The sequence below is a fragment of the Cinclus cinclus genome, chromosome 2 (assembly GCF_963662255.1).
Source record: "Cinclus cinclus chromosome 2, bCinCin1.1, whole genome shotgun sequence".
NCBI classification, from domain to species: domain Eukaryota; kingdom Metazoa; phylum Chordata; class Aves; order Passeriformes; family Cinclidae; genus Cinclus; species Cinclus cinclus.
This window is the reverse complement of record NC_085047.1, coordinates 39,724,302-39,741,844: the sequence shown is the minus strand read 5'-3', so window position 1 is coordinate 39,741,844 and position 17,543 is coordinate 39,724,302. Positions and strand designations below refer to the sequence as shown.

Genomic DNA, 17,543 nt, shown 5'->3' with positions numbered 1-17,543 from the left:
TTGAAAATGTTTTATATATGTATATTACAAAACTTAGTATCTCTTCAAAATATTGACATGTAAGAAAGGCCTTTCATGCCAGTAACTCGGTCTGAGACAAACAACAAAGAAAGCAGCACAGTCCATCTGCTGCTGTGGTGAGCTCTTACCAGGGGACTCCAGGAGGTACTCACTGTTTTCCTACAGCTTAAAGCTGAGGGTTCCTGAATAGCTTCACCCTTTAGGCTGCACACTCAGGGGCCCAGATTGTACTAATCCCACTGCCTGTCCTTGTTGCTCAAAGTCTTTGCCTGTCACGGTGCTTTCCAAGTCTTCTTGGCTCGCAGTTTTTCCAGCATTTTCTGCAAATACAACAAACCTTGAGACTACAGTTCTGAAGTTGAAGTGACTGCCCAGTGAAAGTCAGCGTTGTCTGGGTACTGTGCCTGTAACTAGGACATCAGGAATGGGCAGTGCTGGTCTGGACAGCACTAAGTGCAGCACCTGTCCCTGTTCCAAAGAGGCCACACCTTACAGGGCAGGAGGGAAGGGTGCTTATTTCTCTTCTATTAATAATGGGAATGTGTAAAGCAATGTAACAAGAGCAGCAGTTCATTCTACCACAAAGCAGGTGAGATGTGGTCAGGGGTAAAGGCAGGAATTGGGCCTGGATTCCCCATGGATGTCAGAGCCTGTCAGAATTACTGAGCATTTCCTTTCAGTTATCTAAGGCCCAGCAGGGGAATGGGTCCAGGCCTCTTGTCCCACAGCAAATGCCATCAAAACCCCAACAAGATTCTTGTACCTTTCAAGTTCAGGCATGTCCAGAACCTTACCCTACCTCAAGTAGACAAAGCAGCCCAAAAAACACCAAACCCAGAATGTTGCCTTGAAATGGAAATTTGGTCAAGTCTGGACTAATAAAAAGGCTGTCATTCTTTTGCCACAGACTGGAGCCTTTTTGCAAAAGCTCAGGTCACAGAAAAATTCAGCCTTAGGCAGACATGATTTTTAGAGAAAATCTGAGCTCAGCTGTTGACAAGGAAACTCTTACATGGCATGTACCCATGGCATCACTTAACATCCAGACTGGTTTGAGGATCTCCATTTCAGCTCCAGTCACACCACATCTCAATTACTCTGAGTGGAAGATCAGTGAAATGATGAGACCAAAGGGCAAGAGGTCACTCTAGCAAACTGTTACCTTTTGAAACTCTTTAGCTTTCTCTCTGTTTTTAGCATAAGTTTCTTGCCTTGTTTTTTCTTCCTTTCTGATTTTTACTTCTGCAAGCTGATTATAAAGTCTGAAAACAAACAAAAAAATAGTGTCTGGGCAGGAAGGAAGCGGCAAAGACAGAGTAGGTTAACAGGCTTAAGGGCTTGCCCTGGCTCAATTGCTAGCAATTGGGAAAATTTGAGTGCACTCTCCAGTAATCCAGAATCACTTCAAATTCTTTTTCAGCTCCAGCAAACCCCATCCCCGTTCAGAGCTGCACTTGTTGCCTGTTACTGCTCCTAAATGCCCAAGTGCAACTGTGAACTTGGTATCAACTTTCATCCCATGTCAGGCTGGCCCAGCAGGGTGACCTTCCTCAGTGCCACCAAGGGCATTGCCCCGCAGGTACCTGCAACAAACACCAGCTCCTCTCCCCACTGTACAATGTTAAGCAGCACTGGGTTCAGCTGGAAGAGCACTAACTGAGCAGCAGCTTTCACAAAACATTGATTAACTCGGGGTTTTTTGGGTTGTTTTTAATCAAACTTCTCCCACTTGTGTTCATGCATTACCTGGATGTACGCTGGTGCATTTCAATTTCTCCAGCCTTTCTATCCTCTCGCGAAGATACTTTCACTTCTACTTTTTTCAGCTGATTGGCAAGTGTACCATTTTTTCCTATGGAAAAAAAGAAACCAAAAAAAATTTAAATCTCTAGTTCAGCTAACTCAAAAGTATGAGAGATTTCCAAAGATTTTTAAATGACATAACAAAACCCAAAACAAGCTAGCAGAATGGAAGCAATAGAGATGAGATCCTGAGTTATAACAGATCCTCCCAGTCTCACTCGAGGCTGCTGCCTGTGCTTTATGCCGTCCACGGCTCTCCCCAGCTGACCTCCAAGTCCCCAGGACCATGAATTACAGATACACCAGGTGGGCTGATTGTGAAATACGAAGAGCCCCTGTAAGGGCCTTTACAACACTGAGAGACAGCCAGGCAGTGGGGGAAAACAAAGCTCCCTGATTCCCTGAGAAAACAAAGAATATCCCAGTCTGCAATAGCAAATATGTAGCAAATAAAAAAATCTATTATTTGATATAAAGCAGCAATTGAAGGGATACCTAATACTGTGCTCCCAGATAAACCTACCAGAGGGAAGACCAGACTCCTTCTGTCTGCTTCTTAGATTCTTAGACTTTCCCCCTTGAAGCTTTCTTGCTCCCAGCTTTTCATTTTCTCTCTCCTTATTTTTTATTGCTTCTACTCTTTTCAGAGATTCCTGGATGAAATTCTGCTTTCTTTTTAAAAAAGATTTTTGTAAACTTCCAGGTGTAGCTGCAAATTCCAGCAGCATCACTGTGAAAGAAAAGGAAAAGTCTCCACATTTCTCACCGTTAATAATAAGCAGTAAGTCATGCATTTCAAGGTATTTCTCCTAAAATGCTGAGCTTGAGCACTTTTGTAAATGGCATGAGGAGAATGGCTTTGAATGATAAAGCACCTTGCAGAACCAGCAGCAGTTCAGACCTATGGAATCCAGTAATGATCAGCAGGTCTGCCCAGAAAAATGCTGTGAGAAATATTGCATCAAAAGCATCTGAATGCATCAAAATACACTGAAGTCCTGACAAGTCCCTAACACAATTAAGTTCTGTGAATTCCTGACCTTTAAATTACTGCAGGTCATCTTGGGGAAAAAAAAAAAGTCTTGTATTTTAATACTTTTCCAGACTTTCATCAGAATTAGAAAAAAAAAGGACAGAAAGGATAATTCTTTGGCTGCAGGACTTGAGGGACTAAGAGAAAGTGAGAAATAAACAAAAAGGTACATACACTATGACAACAAATCAGAAAACAACACATTTTTTTTCAAAATTAAGTAATTACAACACCAAACAAGTGTAGTGTAGAGATTCTGAAGTATCATCAGAGAGAAGCTGGCCCAGGAAGAGACAAATCAATGTGACACACTAAACCTCGGTCAAAGGTACTGCAGACCAAGCCTGAACAGCAGGATGCACTTGCCTAAGTAAAAGCAGCTCTAAATTTTCCAAATGGGAGGTGTATTTTATTGATGATTTTAATACTAAAAAATACTTTCAACTTCAGTGTATTGAAGTACCACATAATTACCTGCAGTCTGATGTGATGGACAGTGATTCTCGTTGGAACTCTGGGCTTTGGGAGAACTGTCAGGCCTTGTGAATGCTGAATAATCTGCATCTGGACCTAGTGGTAAAAATTCTCTTTCCTGTTTCAAAAGGACCAGTGAGTGGATTGGAAATACTTAAAATATACAAAAAATAAAATAAAATACAAAGTATACAGTACTACTGTACCACTAGCATAGACCCAATGCAAAGACATGATTTTGCCTTTATGCCTGATGCAAAGAAAAAACAGAAATACGTCTTGGTAATTAGGTATGAAAAAGCTGTTTTCTAAAAACTTTTTAAAACTTAAAACAAAAAAACCAAAAACATCCATTAAAGACTTTTTGCCCACCAGATTTTAATTGCGTGTTCTTAATACAGGTCTGTGATTCCAATTTATTTTCCTTTCCTCCTGCTCACTCCAGTTCTCCCCATCGCTCTCTTCCTGCTCTGTCTTTTTCCCCGTTTTCCCAGAGGCAGGTGACAACACCCTCTGCAGCATACTACAGCCTCCAGCTGCCAACCTCCACTCACCCATGTATGAACTACTTGATAAAAATCCATCCTTAAATACTTTTAGGAATTCTCTACATGCCTCTTTGCAATTAGTGCATGATTTAATCTAATCTGCTCATCTAACTGGTACAGATTACTTGGCCCTACATCAGTACTTCAGCACCCATGGAGCACCAAGGTCGGGGGTTTCTCCTTTTTTTTTCCCTGTTTAGTTTGTAAACATTGTAAACATTTTTTCAGTTTCGATTTTATCCCACACTCTCCTTTGGTTTAGTTTTCAACTAAGAAGATACAATTCAGTCTTGCCAACACCAGCAAGATAGTTTTGTTTTTTTGGAGCAAGTCTTCCCAAACTCTATTTGGATCAATATGACAAGGTAGTGATTCTAAGGAATATCCCGTATTTAGGATCTATCTGATCTGTCTGAAAAACACAACATCAAACCAAGATGATCCAAAGCAATTGCAAAGCTTGGAGACCCCAACAAATCTCTTGTTTTGCAACAGTGCATGAACTGCTACAGTGGGGCCTCTCTTTATATTGTGATTAATAATAAGTTCAAAACAGAATCACATCAGATAATGCTCACCTCTGTAAAAACATTACACTCAGACTGATCCACACGTGCTGAGTTAGCCATTGCATCCTCCTTAATCTTCTCTTGGTTAGGATGTTCAGTGTCTGATTCTACAATACTGATGTCATTGGAGCTTATCAGAGTGAGCTCAGGTTCTTCCATAATACCACACCCTGACTCAGTCTCCTAGAAAATAAATCAAGACATCAGTAAGGAAAATAGTAAAAACCCAGTATTTCCAGCAATAGCAACACTGCTGTCAGAAAAAGGAAGCTCATTTAACATCCAGAAGAAATAAAACCTGCCCCAAGCAGTAAATGAAATATAGAAAGAACTTCTGTTTATAAGAATTCAAAGAGCTGAAACAAATAACCCAAAGCAACCAAACAACTACAAAAACTCCCCCTCTCCACAAGTTTAAATTACTTAGTTCTAGGACAAACTGTTTAAAGCTACATCAATTCTATTTCTTTGAATTTACTTATGCTTTGGTTTATTTATTTACCTCCTTTAGGCTTCTAATGGAGCCAGGGGCTGTTCAGTGAGGTACCCATGCCATGTAACCTAGCTGCATGAACCTTGTCACTTGGTGCTAAGAGAAGGAGATGCAGTAAAGATGCTACAGCTCCTCCAACCATCGTGGGAACTCAGCTCATTTAAACTACTGCTAATTATCTCAGTGCTATGATCTGGAAGAAGGAATAGGGCAAAACTCCAGGAAGCAGGAATGAGAATTGTAAAATGAACATTTGCCAAGCTTTCAGATATTAAAGGTCAAAAATAACTTTGTGCAACAACAAAACTCCTACTTTTGAAAATCTGTTCTACTCACCCAGACTGGAATATGACAGGAGCTTCTGGGCACAGGATGAGAATGTTTTTCACGTCTTTGGAATAAAGAACTGTTCTGCTGTACAACACTGTACAAACAAATGTCTGAGTCTTGCAAGTTGGTTTCTCTGAGAGCCCTCAGAGATTCTTGTCCTTCTGGAAAGCTTTGATCTGGCTCCTTTATATCCGTATTGCACTGAGAATGCAGCTCCACAGCTTTATTTACTTCATCTACATGAACTGATCTTTGAGGAAGCTTCACATGCTGCTTCTTATCAAATGCCTCCAAAGGTAATCTTTCAGAAGACATAGTCTCTTTTACTAACTGCTGAGGGAAAGTTTCACCCATTGTAACTGGTGAGGGATCTAGTTGATAAAATGATTTTTGCTCTTCCAGGTGAATCACACTTTCATTCCGCAGATTTTCTACTGAACACTGGAGACTAATACATCCCATACTTCTTGACAGCTCCTCATATCCACTTGCAGGTGAAATACAGTTCTCACTGCCTCTGTTTGTAATTCCAGGGGTTTGTTCAAAAGGTCTCTGTGACACAGTGTTAACATCCCCTGGCTGATCAGTATTCTGACAGTCATCGCTCAGGGTAGATTCTAATTGCAGTGGGTGAAAAGATTCTTCAGATCCTGTTTCAAAAATTGTCAGAAGTCAAACTTCTTGTTAACTAAACATAATTTCCACTTTAAGTCTCTCTATAAGAAACCTTTCAGTAATGGGTAACAAGAAGTCTAGTAAATAGGAAGAAACATTTTGTTTAAAAAACTGCTTAAGTTTCCTCAAACATACTACCATTAACATTTGTTGGGGGTTGGTTCTCTCCCTTTTTCCCTCTGTGGAATTTTCCCCATTGTCATGCTAAGATACCTGTTGACTGGGCCCTGGTGACAAGGGGGAGGGGACGGGAGGGAAGAGGGAACCCCGCGAGATTCAAACATCCAGAAGAGGAAGCGGAAGGCTGGGCCTCGGCCCATTTCTCCCGCGGAGTTCGGACGAGAAGGACGATCGCCGCCTGTGTCCATCCCTGCCATCCCAGCGTCGGGAAACCACCATCGGACCCTGCCTGGCTGTCTTCTCGCTGTGAACTACCACCATCCAGCACTCTGCTGATCACCGGGACCCACACCGTGAGCGGAGAGCTCTCTCTCCATCTCTCTCTCCCCCCGGGACAGCTCTGCCATCACCCCCAGCCCTCCTGCGGCTCTGCGGGACCCGCCCGCCCCCAGCACCGGGAACTGCAGCTCAGGGAAAAGGTGCCTGCAGCCAAAAAACACTGGGACTGAGTTACTGTTCTGTTTGTGGGTAATTTCATAGCTGTTGTTGTTCTTGTTTGTCGTGTTAGATAAACTAGTAATGAACTGTTATTCCTACCCCCATATCTTTGCCTGAGAGCTCCCTTAATTTCAAAATCATAATAATCTGTAGGAAGGAAGGACCATTGTCTTAGCAAACACCTGTCTTTCAAACCAGGACATATTACAGAAAATTACTCCACCACTGTACACAAAATCTAAAAAAAACAACACTTTTGGCTGCTTCTTAGAATATGGTTTAGGGATGGACTTTGTGAGGTGCTGACATAACTACACTGGAAGTCAGAACATTTTTTACAGCTCATAATCTGTAAATGTAAGTCCTCTGAGTCTCTTTGGGCATGCAACAAAAATTTCTAAACCAGAAAGAAAATTATCCAAAACACCATTACTTGGGCAGAAAATCTTCAAAGTAGAAAGCAACATTCAAACGGGAACAGAGACCACTGTCCCTACAAAGTACAGTATTCCACCTTAAATTATATTTCTTTATCTGAGCATAGAAGTCAAGATACCATTTTTCCCCAGAAGAAGCTAGGCAAAGAGAAAGACTGGGTGTCAACATTAATTACTGGTGTGTCTTTTCAGCAGAACAGCATCTGCCGAACAGACAACAGTGTTGTTTACATTTATTTTTTGTCCTAAGTTTGATGAAATCGGTTACACAGACTCCAGCACTGTGCTATCACCAGGCTTTTTATACACATGGAAAGTGCCACAGAAACCCTTGATGGTTTCCTTTAGATCTTTTTTTGCATTCTTAGATACGCAGAAAAGATCTAGTTTTACATGTATAAAGAATATCGTCCGCTGATAAATAGCTGTTCATGGGAGGGAAGAATTACACTGCAACATCAGCCATCAACAGAAGATTCTCTGGATGATGCACCTGCATATCAGCCTTCCTTGAACAACTCAAAATAGTTTTACTTGCTTAGTCTGTTGCTTATGTTATTTTCCCCCTCCTTTTAAAGCACAACAATAATTTATTTGGGATTATAAAAACGCTTAAGAGATGGGAAGATTTTGAAGTTAAACCTCAAAGACTGTGTCTATAAGAAGTTTCAAAATAGAATGGTTTGAAGTTAGAAGGGAGCTTCCTAAACCCTATTTGATGTGACCACAGCCACAACATTTTGAAGTGTCAACCTCTTCTAGCATTTTTTATTATTTTGCAAGTCACAAATACAACTGACTAATAACATTTACGTCGTAACTATACCTATTACTTCAATTATTGTGCCACATTTCCAGTTCAGCGTTTTTGTTGGAGCATCTTGTAACACTGAAACACCTAATTCTTACTCCAAAAATATTTAGATTGCTACTAGCTTCATTTGGAATTTTTAGAATTTAGAATTACATGAAGTATCAATTTAAATTTAACTGCAAAACATAAAAAATATTTTTCCTGCTATAAGCTGCAGTTAAGTTAATAATAAACTTCTAATCCACTAAATTAATTATAACACTTTAGCTCAAAAGTTGCTGCCTTATCCTCCACTTTATTTTGTAGCAAGATCAGACAGTTCTGTAATCAAATCAAGTATCACAGTGTGCAGTGCTGTGGCTTAACAGTGGGAAAAGACAAAGGAATTTTTCTTTAAGAACACAATGTATGTAAAAGACAAATGAGTCAGCTCAGAGAGACTAACAGATGAACAAAAATTTAATTTTTGGAACCTCCTTACCTTACTCAAACTTACAAAGTAATGGATATACATTTACAAGTATTTGAAAAAGGACAGCTTCAGCCACAGTTGATACTTCTTTGCTAACCAAATCACTTCAGAAAGAATAAGTAACATAGCATCCATTACAGTGACTTGAACACACCGGTCTGCTTCTGTACCACAGTCTTTAGAAAACTTTAGAAAATTTAGGAGTTCTAGCATTTACAGTGGTGAAGAAGACTGTGTGAGAGAGTGCAGTGGAGTTAAGACATTTCGAGGCAGGGCTGAGAAAAGTGAGATCCATTTCAACACTGCAAACCCACTCTAAGGGCTGGTATTTACACACTGGCACACAGCTGATTTTGAAAGCACTGATCTGACTACACTGAACATACCTGGAGTAGCATTTTCTCTAGCAAACCCTTCTTCTGATGCAATGTTTTGCCCATTTGTTTCAAGACTAGAAGGCAGACTGCTTCTTTGTTCATTCAGACTGGAGTCTTCCCCTTCTAGAAATGCAGACATGTCTGGACCTTGTGTTGAAAATTCTGAAATCTAGCGGCATAAAAATATGATTTTGATTTAAGATTAATTTCCTCAGAAATATGAAGGATAAAAAGAAAAAGGTAGTTTTGATTTTTGGGTCACACTTCTGTGACAATCAGCAATCTATGCATACAAAAATCCTGCTGTGTTTTTTTAAAGTAGTACAGGGATTATCCATTTACATCTTACAGAAATCTTCACCCAAAGCATTTTCCCCTACAGAGTTTTTTCTTCAGTACCTTGCTAAATTCTCTACTGTGTTGGGAAATTCTGTATTGAGAACAGGATGATGATGATGATGATGTTTCGAAGTCAACACTTGGTTCCAAAGGCTGAAAGAGCTGGTGATCAAAGTTCTGAAAAGGTCTCTCCATTTCAGGAAAATAGAGTTCCATTGCTAGAGCTATAAGAAAATAATTTATTTTCTAAATAAACAAGCATCACCCATATCCCCCAAAAAAACTCCCCATAAAAATAAAACTAAAACAAAGCAAAAAAAACCCAAAACAATGGACATATCACAAGTTGTTTCGATACACAGTAAATAAAGTCTATAGAATTCTGCAGGTATACAAATACCAGCCATAAGAACAAAATCTTTACAGCATCCAATTCTCTGACTCTGACACAATGCATATATAAAAAGCAGTAAGAAAGTGATACCCTGATTCAATTTTATTATTCTTTAAATGAAAAGGAAGTCCATAAGTTCTCTGTTCAGCTCTTGTGAGACTACATCAGAAGTAGTGGGGGTTCCTCAGTACAAAACTCACAACTGAACAAGACCAATGAAGAGCCACAAGGACGATCAGAGGATGATGTAGCACATGATGTTCAAACAGCAGCTAAATAACTGAGTTTGTTCAATCTTAAAAGAACTGGGGGTGTAAGGGAAGTAGTACAAAAAATGTCTGCTGTCTACTACCCTGTAAGAGACAGCACAGGGAATCCTAGAATGGTCTGGGTTGGAAGGGACCCCAATGATCATCTAGTTCCAAACCCCTTGCAATGGGACACCTTCCACTTGACCAGCTACTTAAAGCCCCATCCAACTTGGCCTTGAAAAATTCCAGGGATGGGGCATCCACAACTTCTCTGGGCAGCCAGTACCAGTGCCTCAATACCCTCACTAGGATGGATTTCTTCCTAGTACTAAATCTAAATTTGTCCTCTGTCAGTTTAAAGAAAATGCAGTCGACTCAAACATGCAAGAAAAGGAGAAAAAAAAAAGAAGAAAGTTATTAAAATGTCACTTGGAGGTACAGAATCGTTGTCCTTGGAGATACTCGGAACTTTTCTGGACAAGCTGTTAACCAACCTGGTCTAAGTTGACTCTGCTGTGAGAAGAAAGGAAAATTTGGGGCCACATAACTAGGAAGGTCCTTCTGGGTCTAGATTAATCTATAATTATCTGATTTGAGGTTTTCAAACATTCCAGGAGGAAGTGATTTGAATTAAATATTCATGATAGCTAATAATGATGTTCTTAATTTTCATGAATTGCTACATTTGTCTAGGAAGCATAAAACTCCCACCAGCCAGCCAGCCAGAGTTCCATCAACTATGTAAGTCCCTGTGAACAATGAAGTGTTATATAGTACTTCTCTACCTTCTTCAAGTGAAAGCTGTGCATAAATAAGTGACAAAAATGGCACAGGTACCAAGCAGCCAAGCCACAGTGGCAGGAAGTTGCACAGAACTGACAGAGACCTGGTCTATCAATTTTTTTTCTCTGCACTGGATAATGCTTTGTGAACATATATCTACCACCAAGCTCCAAGAACAAAGTATTGAACTCCTGCATGTAGAATCCTTATTGACTTTAAAATGGAAGTTGAATGTGAATAATACAGACCAACGCTGAGCGAGCTCCTCATTCTGTATGATCAGATAGCAGCACAAAAATGCAATAAAATAATGAATACCTTGGAAATGTGTATTGTCCTCTGAGTAAGAATTCAAGTTCTCAGTAGGTCTCCCCAAGATCTGCTGTATCTGGTTTTCTTTATAAAAGTACATCTCTCCTTCAGACACTCCAGACAAATTCTCTTGCCTCTGCTGCAAGGTAAAAGGAAGTGAGGAGTTCCAAGGGTGGCTTCCTGTTTCTCTCAGAATTACATCTCCTCTACTATCAGAAGACAATCCTGAAATAATAAGTTAGATGTTCAAAGTTTTGCATAAAAACCACTTACATTACATCATTTGAAAAGACAGTGCTTAGAATCCTGAAATATTCATAGAGTTCTGGGGTTTTGTTTCTTTAATTGTCTCCTGTCAACACTCCTACAAACCTTGCCACACATTTCCACAAATGCAAGTTGCTAATATCTAATTAGGGAGCATTCAGTATGTAGAACTTTTACAGAATGTAGATTTGGGAAATACTGAAATTATAAAATCAGAAAAGAATTAATACTGCTATTTTATGCTAACTAGCACATCTTTACCTCCTACTGCATATAAATGTGTCAATCCTTTCATGTGATCTTTAATATATTTATGACACCCCACAGTGTTTTTATTTGTGCTCAAACAGAAATTGCTTTATACCAACAATAGAAAGCCAAGGGATCAAACAAACAACCAAAACTATGTTCCTAAAAAGTACACCAACTCTTCTTTAGCCATAAGTTTACAGAAGAATTGCACAAAGCTACCAGAAAAGGTCATTACTAAGCACTGAGTGTATGGTGAAGACACATCTAGATTGAAAAATTTATGTAGTCAAATAACAAAACTTCTGGTATTTTTCTTTCACAACTAAAAAAGAACAGAGAAGAAAAACTACAAGAAAATTATCTTAGAAATGGCTTTAGCTCTCTTACATCAATAAAACACAGATGTGTCACTTGAATTATAAAGTTTAGTACTCAAAATAATATCTGTTTGAAACATTAGGGTTAAAATGAGCCATTGAAATCTCAGGCTATAAAAACTATAATCTTCAAAAACTGATTTATAAACATGGGATAACACATGTTTCTTAAGAAATCAGATGCATGTCAGAATAACACAGTATCAAGCCTCTAAGTAAGTTAATCCAAGAGTCACTATCTAATCAATTTCAAACGCACTTCTATGTTCACAAGTAATAATGTCAGAAGCACTTACGTATTTATTATTAAGGAATTGTTTTTGATTTTATAAAAAACTAACAACATCAAGAGGCAGACTACAGACAAAAAAATAGTAAGAACATATTTACCAGAAAACTATTAAAAGCCAATATGGCATTAAAATCCCATATTGACAAATAAGTCATTAAGAATTACTGTGGTGACAAGCCATATACTGGAAAGAGCATCTTAACAGCAACACAATCATAGTTCTGCAATAATCCATTATATATATATTGATGAGAAAACTTTTATCAGTGTATCATTTGAAGATAATTTTTAAAACAAAAATTGCCACTTGAAAGCTGCTAGTGCTACAGTTGCATAATAAAACTCAAAATATCCTTTGCCAAAGCAGATGTATAATAATATCAAATTATTATAAAAGTAAAAAATCATGAGCACAGAAGAAAAGGTTCTGATCATACTCAGCTCTGTAATGTGTATTAATCAACCTTAAGTGAAGCTCAACATAAGCTTATTACAAAACTTAGGTTAGGTGAGTTAGACCCATTTTGCCATAAAATTAAACCACCATTTTCCTTTTACAAGAACAACAAAACCTGAACACTCACCAGTGTCAACAGGGCTTGCTTTCAACATTTCACTGGTTGAAAAGCTGCCAGTGGAAACTGTTGAAGTTACATCACAGGGTATTTGTTGCATGAAAGCCTCTGAACCTGGTACTTCCTAGGATAAAGTAACACACCTATTATCAGGCATTCACATGTTCAGAAGTAAAGCTCTAAACCCACACATTTTATTCTGAGCTCAGTTCAAGTGTAGGAGCCTTCATGTTTTGCACAGTCAGGCAAATATGGACTCATCCTTGCTCAGTACAAGACATTCACACCCCCATGGTCCAGGCACACCACTCCCCAACAGCCCCCTCCCCTCTCTCTCTCTCATACACACACACACACACACTACACACACACACACTCACTCATATAAAGCTTCTCAGAACTGCATATAAATCATGACACCTGGAAGATTGTTTTATCTTCTGGTGGTCAGATTTGGCTATTTCTCATCACAGACCCACTTCAGTAGAACTGTGGATCTCAGAGGGACATATATGCAAAATATTAAACTCATGAACTTTACAAGTACTTCTAATATTGAGCTTTTTACACCTAAGAGATTTAAAATCTAATTATGTGAAATTAAACTAAAATATACAAAATCTTCTAGAGCATTCTCTTCTTTAAGGTAAGCTCTACAAAGTTACAAAGCAGATAATGAGGGCTCTTGTACTTCATAGTTCTGAAGATTTAGATGTGAACAGTTCTTCTCAAACTCTGACTTAAAATGTACCCTAAGAAAATAAAAAATCTTGGAAATCCTTCTGCTACATTTTTCATTAAGTACTACTTTTTATATATATGTATATATGTATTTAACATACACATCTAAAACATTTACATCCTAAGGTAAATGTAAACTTTCACATCTCCATGTAATACACAGCATGTTTTAAATACTGTTTTTATCTGCTACCAAAATGATATAATCTTTGAGGGAGAGAAAGGAGGGAGATTGGTGCTGGTTTTGGCAAAGCTTTTAACACTCTCACAATACTCTATCATCCCCGTTTGGATGTTGCAATCTGGATGGATAGACAGTAAAAAGGGTAAAAACCTGGGTGGATAATCAGGCTCAGAAGTCAGTGACTGAAGGTTTACACACTCTGTGGAAGTAAGGAACAAGTACACAGGGCTCTGTCCTTGGCAATGACCCAGAGGAGGTGACACCACACTTTTATCAAATTTGCCGATACGTTAAGGCAGGAGAAGCATCCCATGCACTGAACAGCAGGGCCGGTATCCAGAAGGACTTCTGAGTCTGCCTCTACAGGAATGGTATGAAACTCAGCAAGGGCTAAATCCAGCACATGGAAAGGAAGAAGCCAGAGCACCAGTCCCAACTGGGCCTGCCTGGGGAGCAGCACTGTGAAAAAGGAGTCTCAGCAAGCTGAGTGTAAGCCCATGATGTGCCCTGACAGAGGAGCAACAGCATCCCATACTGCATGAACAGGAACAGAGCCAGTAGATGTATCACAGTGGTTACCTCTTTACTTGATGCTTGTTTTACTGTTGCATCTAGAATAGTGCACCTGCTCTTAGCCACCCAATATGAGAAAGAAAGATTACATCACAAAATAAAGAGTGAGTTATACAGTTATTTTGATATGACCAACCATATTATCAAGCCTGAATGATGGTCCAGAACTTGTTCTAAGTCTCTCTCCACCTTCAGCAGCAGCAACTGGTGAATCTTGAGACACTTGAGAATCCTGGGACTGGGCTGAACACAAAAGTAATAGAAGCAATAAGGAACAAAAAACCATTTTTGAATTCACAGTGAGCAATGCACAGCAGAGGGCAGTAACACTCCACTGCTGTTGGCTGTACTCTTTGGGCATTGATTCTGCCCATCCTTAAGCACTTTTCTCTCACCTACACAATAGTTATTGCTCCACCATACCACTAATTTCATCTGCAACCTGTGGTCCTTGACATGCCTTCCTAAAATTTCTAACTACCCCGATTGCTCTCCACAGAGCAGGCAGGAAGAGATCAAAATTCATGTTTTGGCTTAGCAGAATGAAACATGGCTTTGCCAGTGTTACTGCAATCATTTCACTGGAGTGGGTGGAATCTTTTACGAACCACCATTACAGTGATTACAAAGAAAAGCAGACATTCCATGTGAATCAGAGAAACCAGAAACACTGAATTCCTTTACTACAGCATGACTACTACCACGGAACTGAGTCACTTTTGCCTTTCCACATAAAAGTAAGATCAGTATCTTTGCAAAAAACCCACTACGGCAGCACCCAAAAAATGCAATTTCTTCATTCAGTGCTGATAACACCTTCAAAGTCTGACAATTCTATGATTATAAATTAGTTGTCATAAACAAATACATATTCTTATTTCCAGTATAGTTTTCAAGAAAGAAGTGCTAAGTATGAAACTGAAATGAAACAAGTGAAGTAGGTATGTTTTCTCCAAATTCTAAAAAGAATGCTAATGACATACACTTCAACTTCCAAGCTTTTGTAAGACTCTCTACTTAGGCAGATCTAACTTTTTCTGAATCCTAACACTACTTCGTATATGCTGAAACTCAGTTTCTTACCAGGTGGCAAACTGGTTGTTCTAATTCATACTATAAAAAAGGAAGGTATTCCCTCTGTAAAGCAACAACAGTGATGATTGATACAATGTGATAATAATAAAGATTGTGTTCTCAATAAATATGAAACATTCTGAAATTCATTTCAGGCAGAAGGAAAAAAACCCCAATATTTCCTATAGCCACTATTACCCAGCAGACATGAAGGATGAAGTACAAAACATGAAAGGAAATACATCTAAAACACATTTATTTAGAGACCAAATACTCTGCTCATGTCTGCTCCACTTCCTTGGAGCAGGATACAAGAGACAGAGAATCCTGAAAATGAGCACAGCCTTCAAGAAAATTCCTCGAACAAGCACGAAAACCGCAATCATCTAATCAATTGCAATTTAAATAGCTCCATAGGAGAAAAATGCATAGTAGAAAAGATTGCTGAACCTAAAGTTGTAACAAGAAGCAGTGTCTAGAAATGGCTGTCAGACATTCAGAAACAAGAAAAAGACTATTTTAAGATTTGATAAAAAACCAAATGCCAGAATGAGCTACCACATAATTCTCCATTTCCTAATACCTTTTCATCAACATTAGAGATACTTTTCTGAAAGAATTTATTTTATTTTCTCTAGAATATCACCATGACAAGCAGTAACTCAGGATACACTAGAGATGAGATTCAAGCATTTAATAATCTATTGTATGTAAATTCTAGGGACAGCTATGTTAAAAATGTTTCATTACTGAACTGTAATAACCTGCACTGTTCTTGTGACTTTAATACCAGGGATGAACAGTATCAATTTCATGCTATAAACCAAATTATTTAATTAAAAATCCATGCTCATATCCCATGACTCTATTATATTAATACCCTTTAAAATCCTGTATTTGGTGATTTATAAAGAAGGGTTTTTCAGTCTTCTCTCCCTCCTCTAAAATAATAGTGCAGGGTTCTTGTTCCCAACAGCATCCTGACATCAACATGGGACTTTCATGTTTTAACTTCCTGGCCACCACAATGAAGAATTGATATTTAAAAGCTGAATCTGTAATATCCCAAATGCCTTCCCCCCCCAGGAGAAATAGCAGTAAAATAGCAACAATTATTTTTGGGTGCAATTTGAAAGACAAATGCCCAAAAATTCAGCCACTCAGTGAAGACAGTATAAAACCAGGGATTAGTCCAAATCCAGTCATGTAGACAGACAAACCAACAAAAGCTAATGGAAATGGAAAAGACAGTCTGCTGAAATGCTGAATTAAGGACAATAATTTGTGATTACTAGATATAAAATGAAATCTTAGGTTAGCTTGGATCAAAAAAAAAAAGTCCTGCTTGGAATAACATCCCTGTACAGAGTAGCAACACATGAAGATAATCACATCTGAAACATTGCTCAAGGGAACCACTGCAGATGAATACAAAGAGACAAGCCTGTTGATCTGTCCTGAAAGAGAACTGTGGAAGAGGTGTATATATCAAACTTACTCACTAGATCCAGGCTGACTTCCTAAGGAAAGTAGGTTTATGCCATCAAACTGCCTATCTCACCTGCAGGGTTACCCTGCAATTCCCTACACACAGTTTGAATTCTATTAGCCCATTCTAACTAAACAGGATTGGAAAGAACATTAAGTATCCAAAGGGTTCCCAACTCATCCTATCAATGCATCAGTGGCATATAAAAGAGCATCTCAGACTACAGACTCACTGGTGGCACTCAGTGCAACATCACTTCAGCAGTTACCTGTCCTCTGGCTGCAACCAGCTGATCAGTATGTGTAGCACTTGCAACCACTCAATACTGAGCACAAGGATTCATCCCACCAACCACAAGCAGTCCTTAAGAACCATTTTACAGACACGCTCCCTCTAAATTTGAGAGGCAAACTATACAGGCAGCTAATTACAGACTTTTTTTAAAAATTGCCTGTTACCCCAAGGCAACTCTGCTATCACAGGAAACTCACCTTTGTTGATAAAGCATCTGCTTGTAAAAAGCAGATTTACCAACTTTCTCTTTTTATCTTTGATGTCTGATTTGAAAAAGCGTGTGAGCAGTGAGTAAGGATTTGAACACATCTAGTGGTTCTGTAATCATGAAAGCAGTACACCTTGTAAGTTGTAAGACTTATATTATTTGATGAAAGGTTCAAACCACCAAGAACATAACTTCAAAGAACAAGGTCAAGAATCACACAAAGCATTCATTTGCTCTTACCTGTAGAAATACAATTACATCATGAAAACATGAAAAAAATACGAACATGTTCTGGTAAGAATCAAGTAGCAAAAGGTTTAAAACCAAATAAAAAAATCTTAGGCAACAGCCTAAAATGCACCTTATGTTTTCCCTTCAGAAACTTAGTATTTAAAGTGCAAGGGACTGTAGATTTTCTTGCTGAAATACCACACTAGTTAGTGAAAGTACCAAAGAGAGCCACACAGCCTACAT

At 38.7% G+C, this 17,543-nt stretch overlaps 1 protein-coding gene and 1 non-coding gene across 2 annotated transcripts in view; both read right to left on the bottom strand.

Annotated features, from left to right (window-relative positions):
* Window positions 1-8: 8 nt before the first annotated feature.
* CEP295 (centrosomal protein 295) overlaps window positions 9-17,543 on the bottom strand; it is a 42,095-nt gene continuing 24,560 nt past the window's right edge. The window contains exons 17-28 of the mRNA XM_062514283.1: window positions 14,141-14,247; window positions 12,516-12,630; window positions 10,750-10,968; window positions 9,064-9,227; window positions 8,674-8,833; window positions 5,278-5,921; window positions 4,458-4,631; window positions 3,332-3,449; window positions 2,348-2,554; window positions 1,768-1,873; window positions 1,184-1,283; window positions 9-341 (exon numbers count right to left, since the gene is read on the bottom strand). Of these exons, the coding sequence (XP_062370267.1) occupies window positions 294-341; window positions 1,184-1,283; window positions 1,768-1,873; window positions 2,348-2,554; window positions 3,332-3,449; window positions 4,458-4,631; window positions 5,278-5,921; window positions 8,674-8,833; window positions 9,064-9,227; window positions 10,750-10,968; window positions 12,516-12,630; window positions 14,141-14,247 (2,162 nt within the window). The 3' untranslated portion in view covers window positions 9-293. The remainder of the gene's footprint in view (window positions 342-1,183; window positions 1,284-1,767; window positions 1,874-2,347; window positions 2,555-3,331; window positions 3,450-4,457; window positions 4,632-5,277; window positions 5,922-8,673; window positions 8,834-9,063; window positions 9,228-10,749; window positions 10,969-12,515; window positions 12,631-14,140; window positions 14,248-17,543) is intronic.
* On the bottom strand, window positions 12,899-12,982 carry LOC134041478 (small nucleolar RNA U2-19). The gene has a single exon (XR_009933020.1). It is a non-coding gene; the product is annotated as a small nucleolar RNA U2-19 (small nucleolar RNA).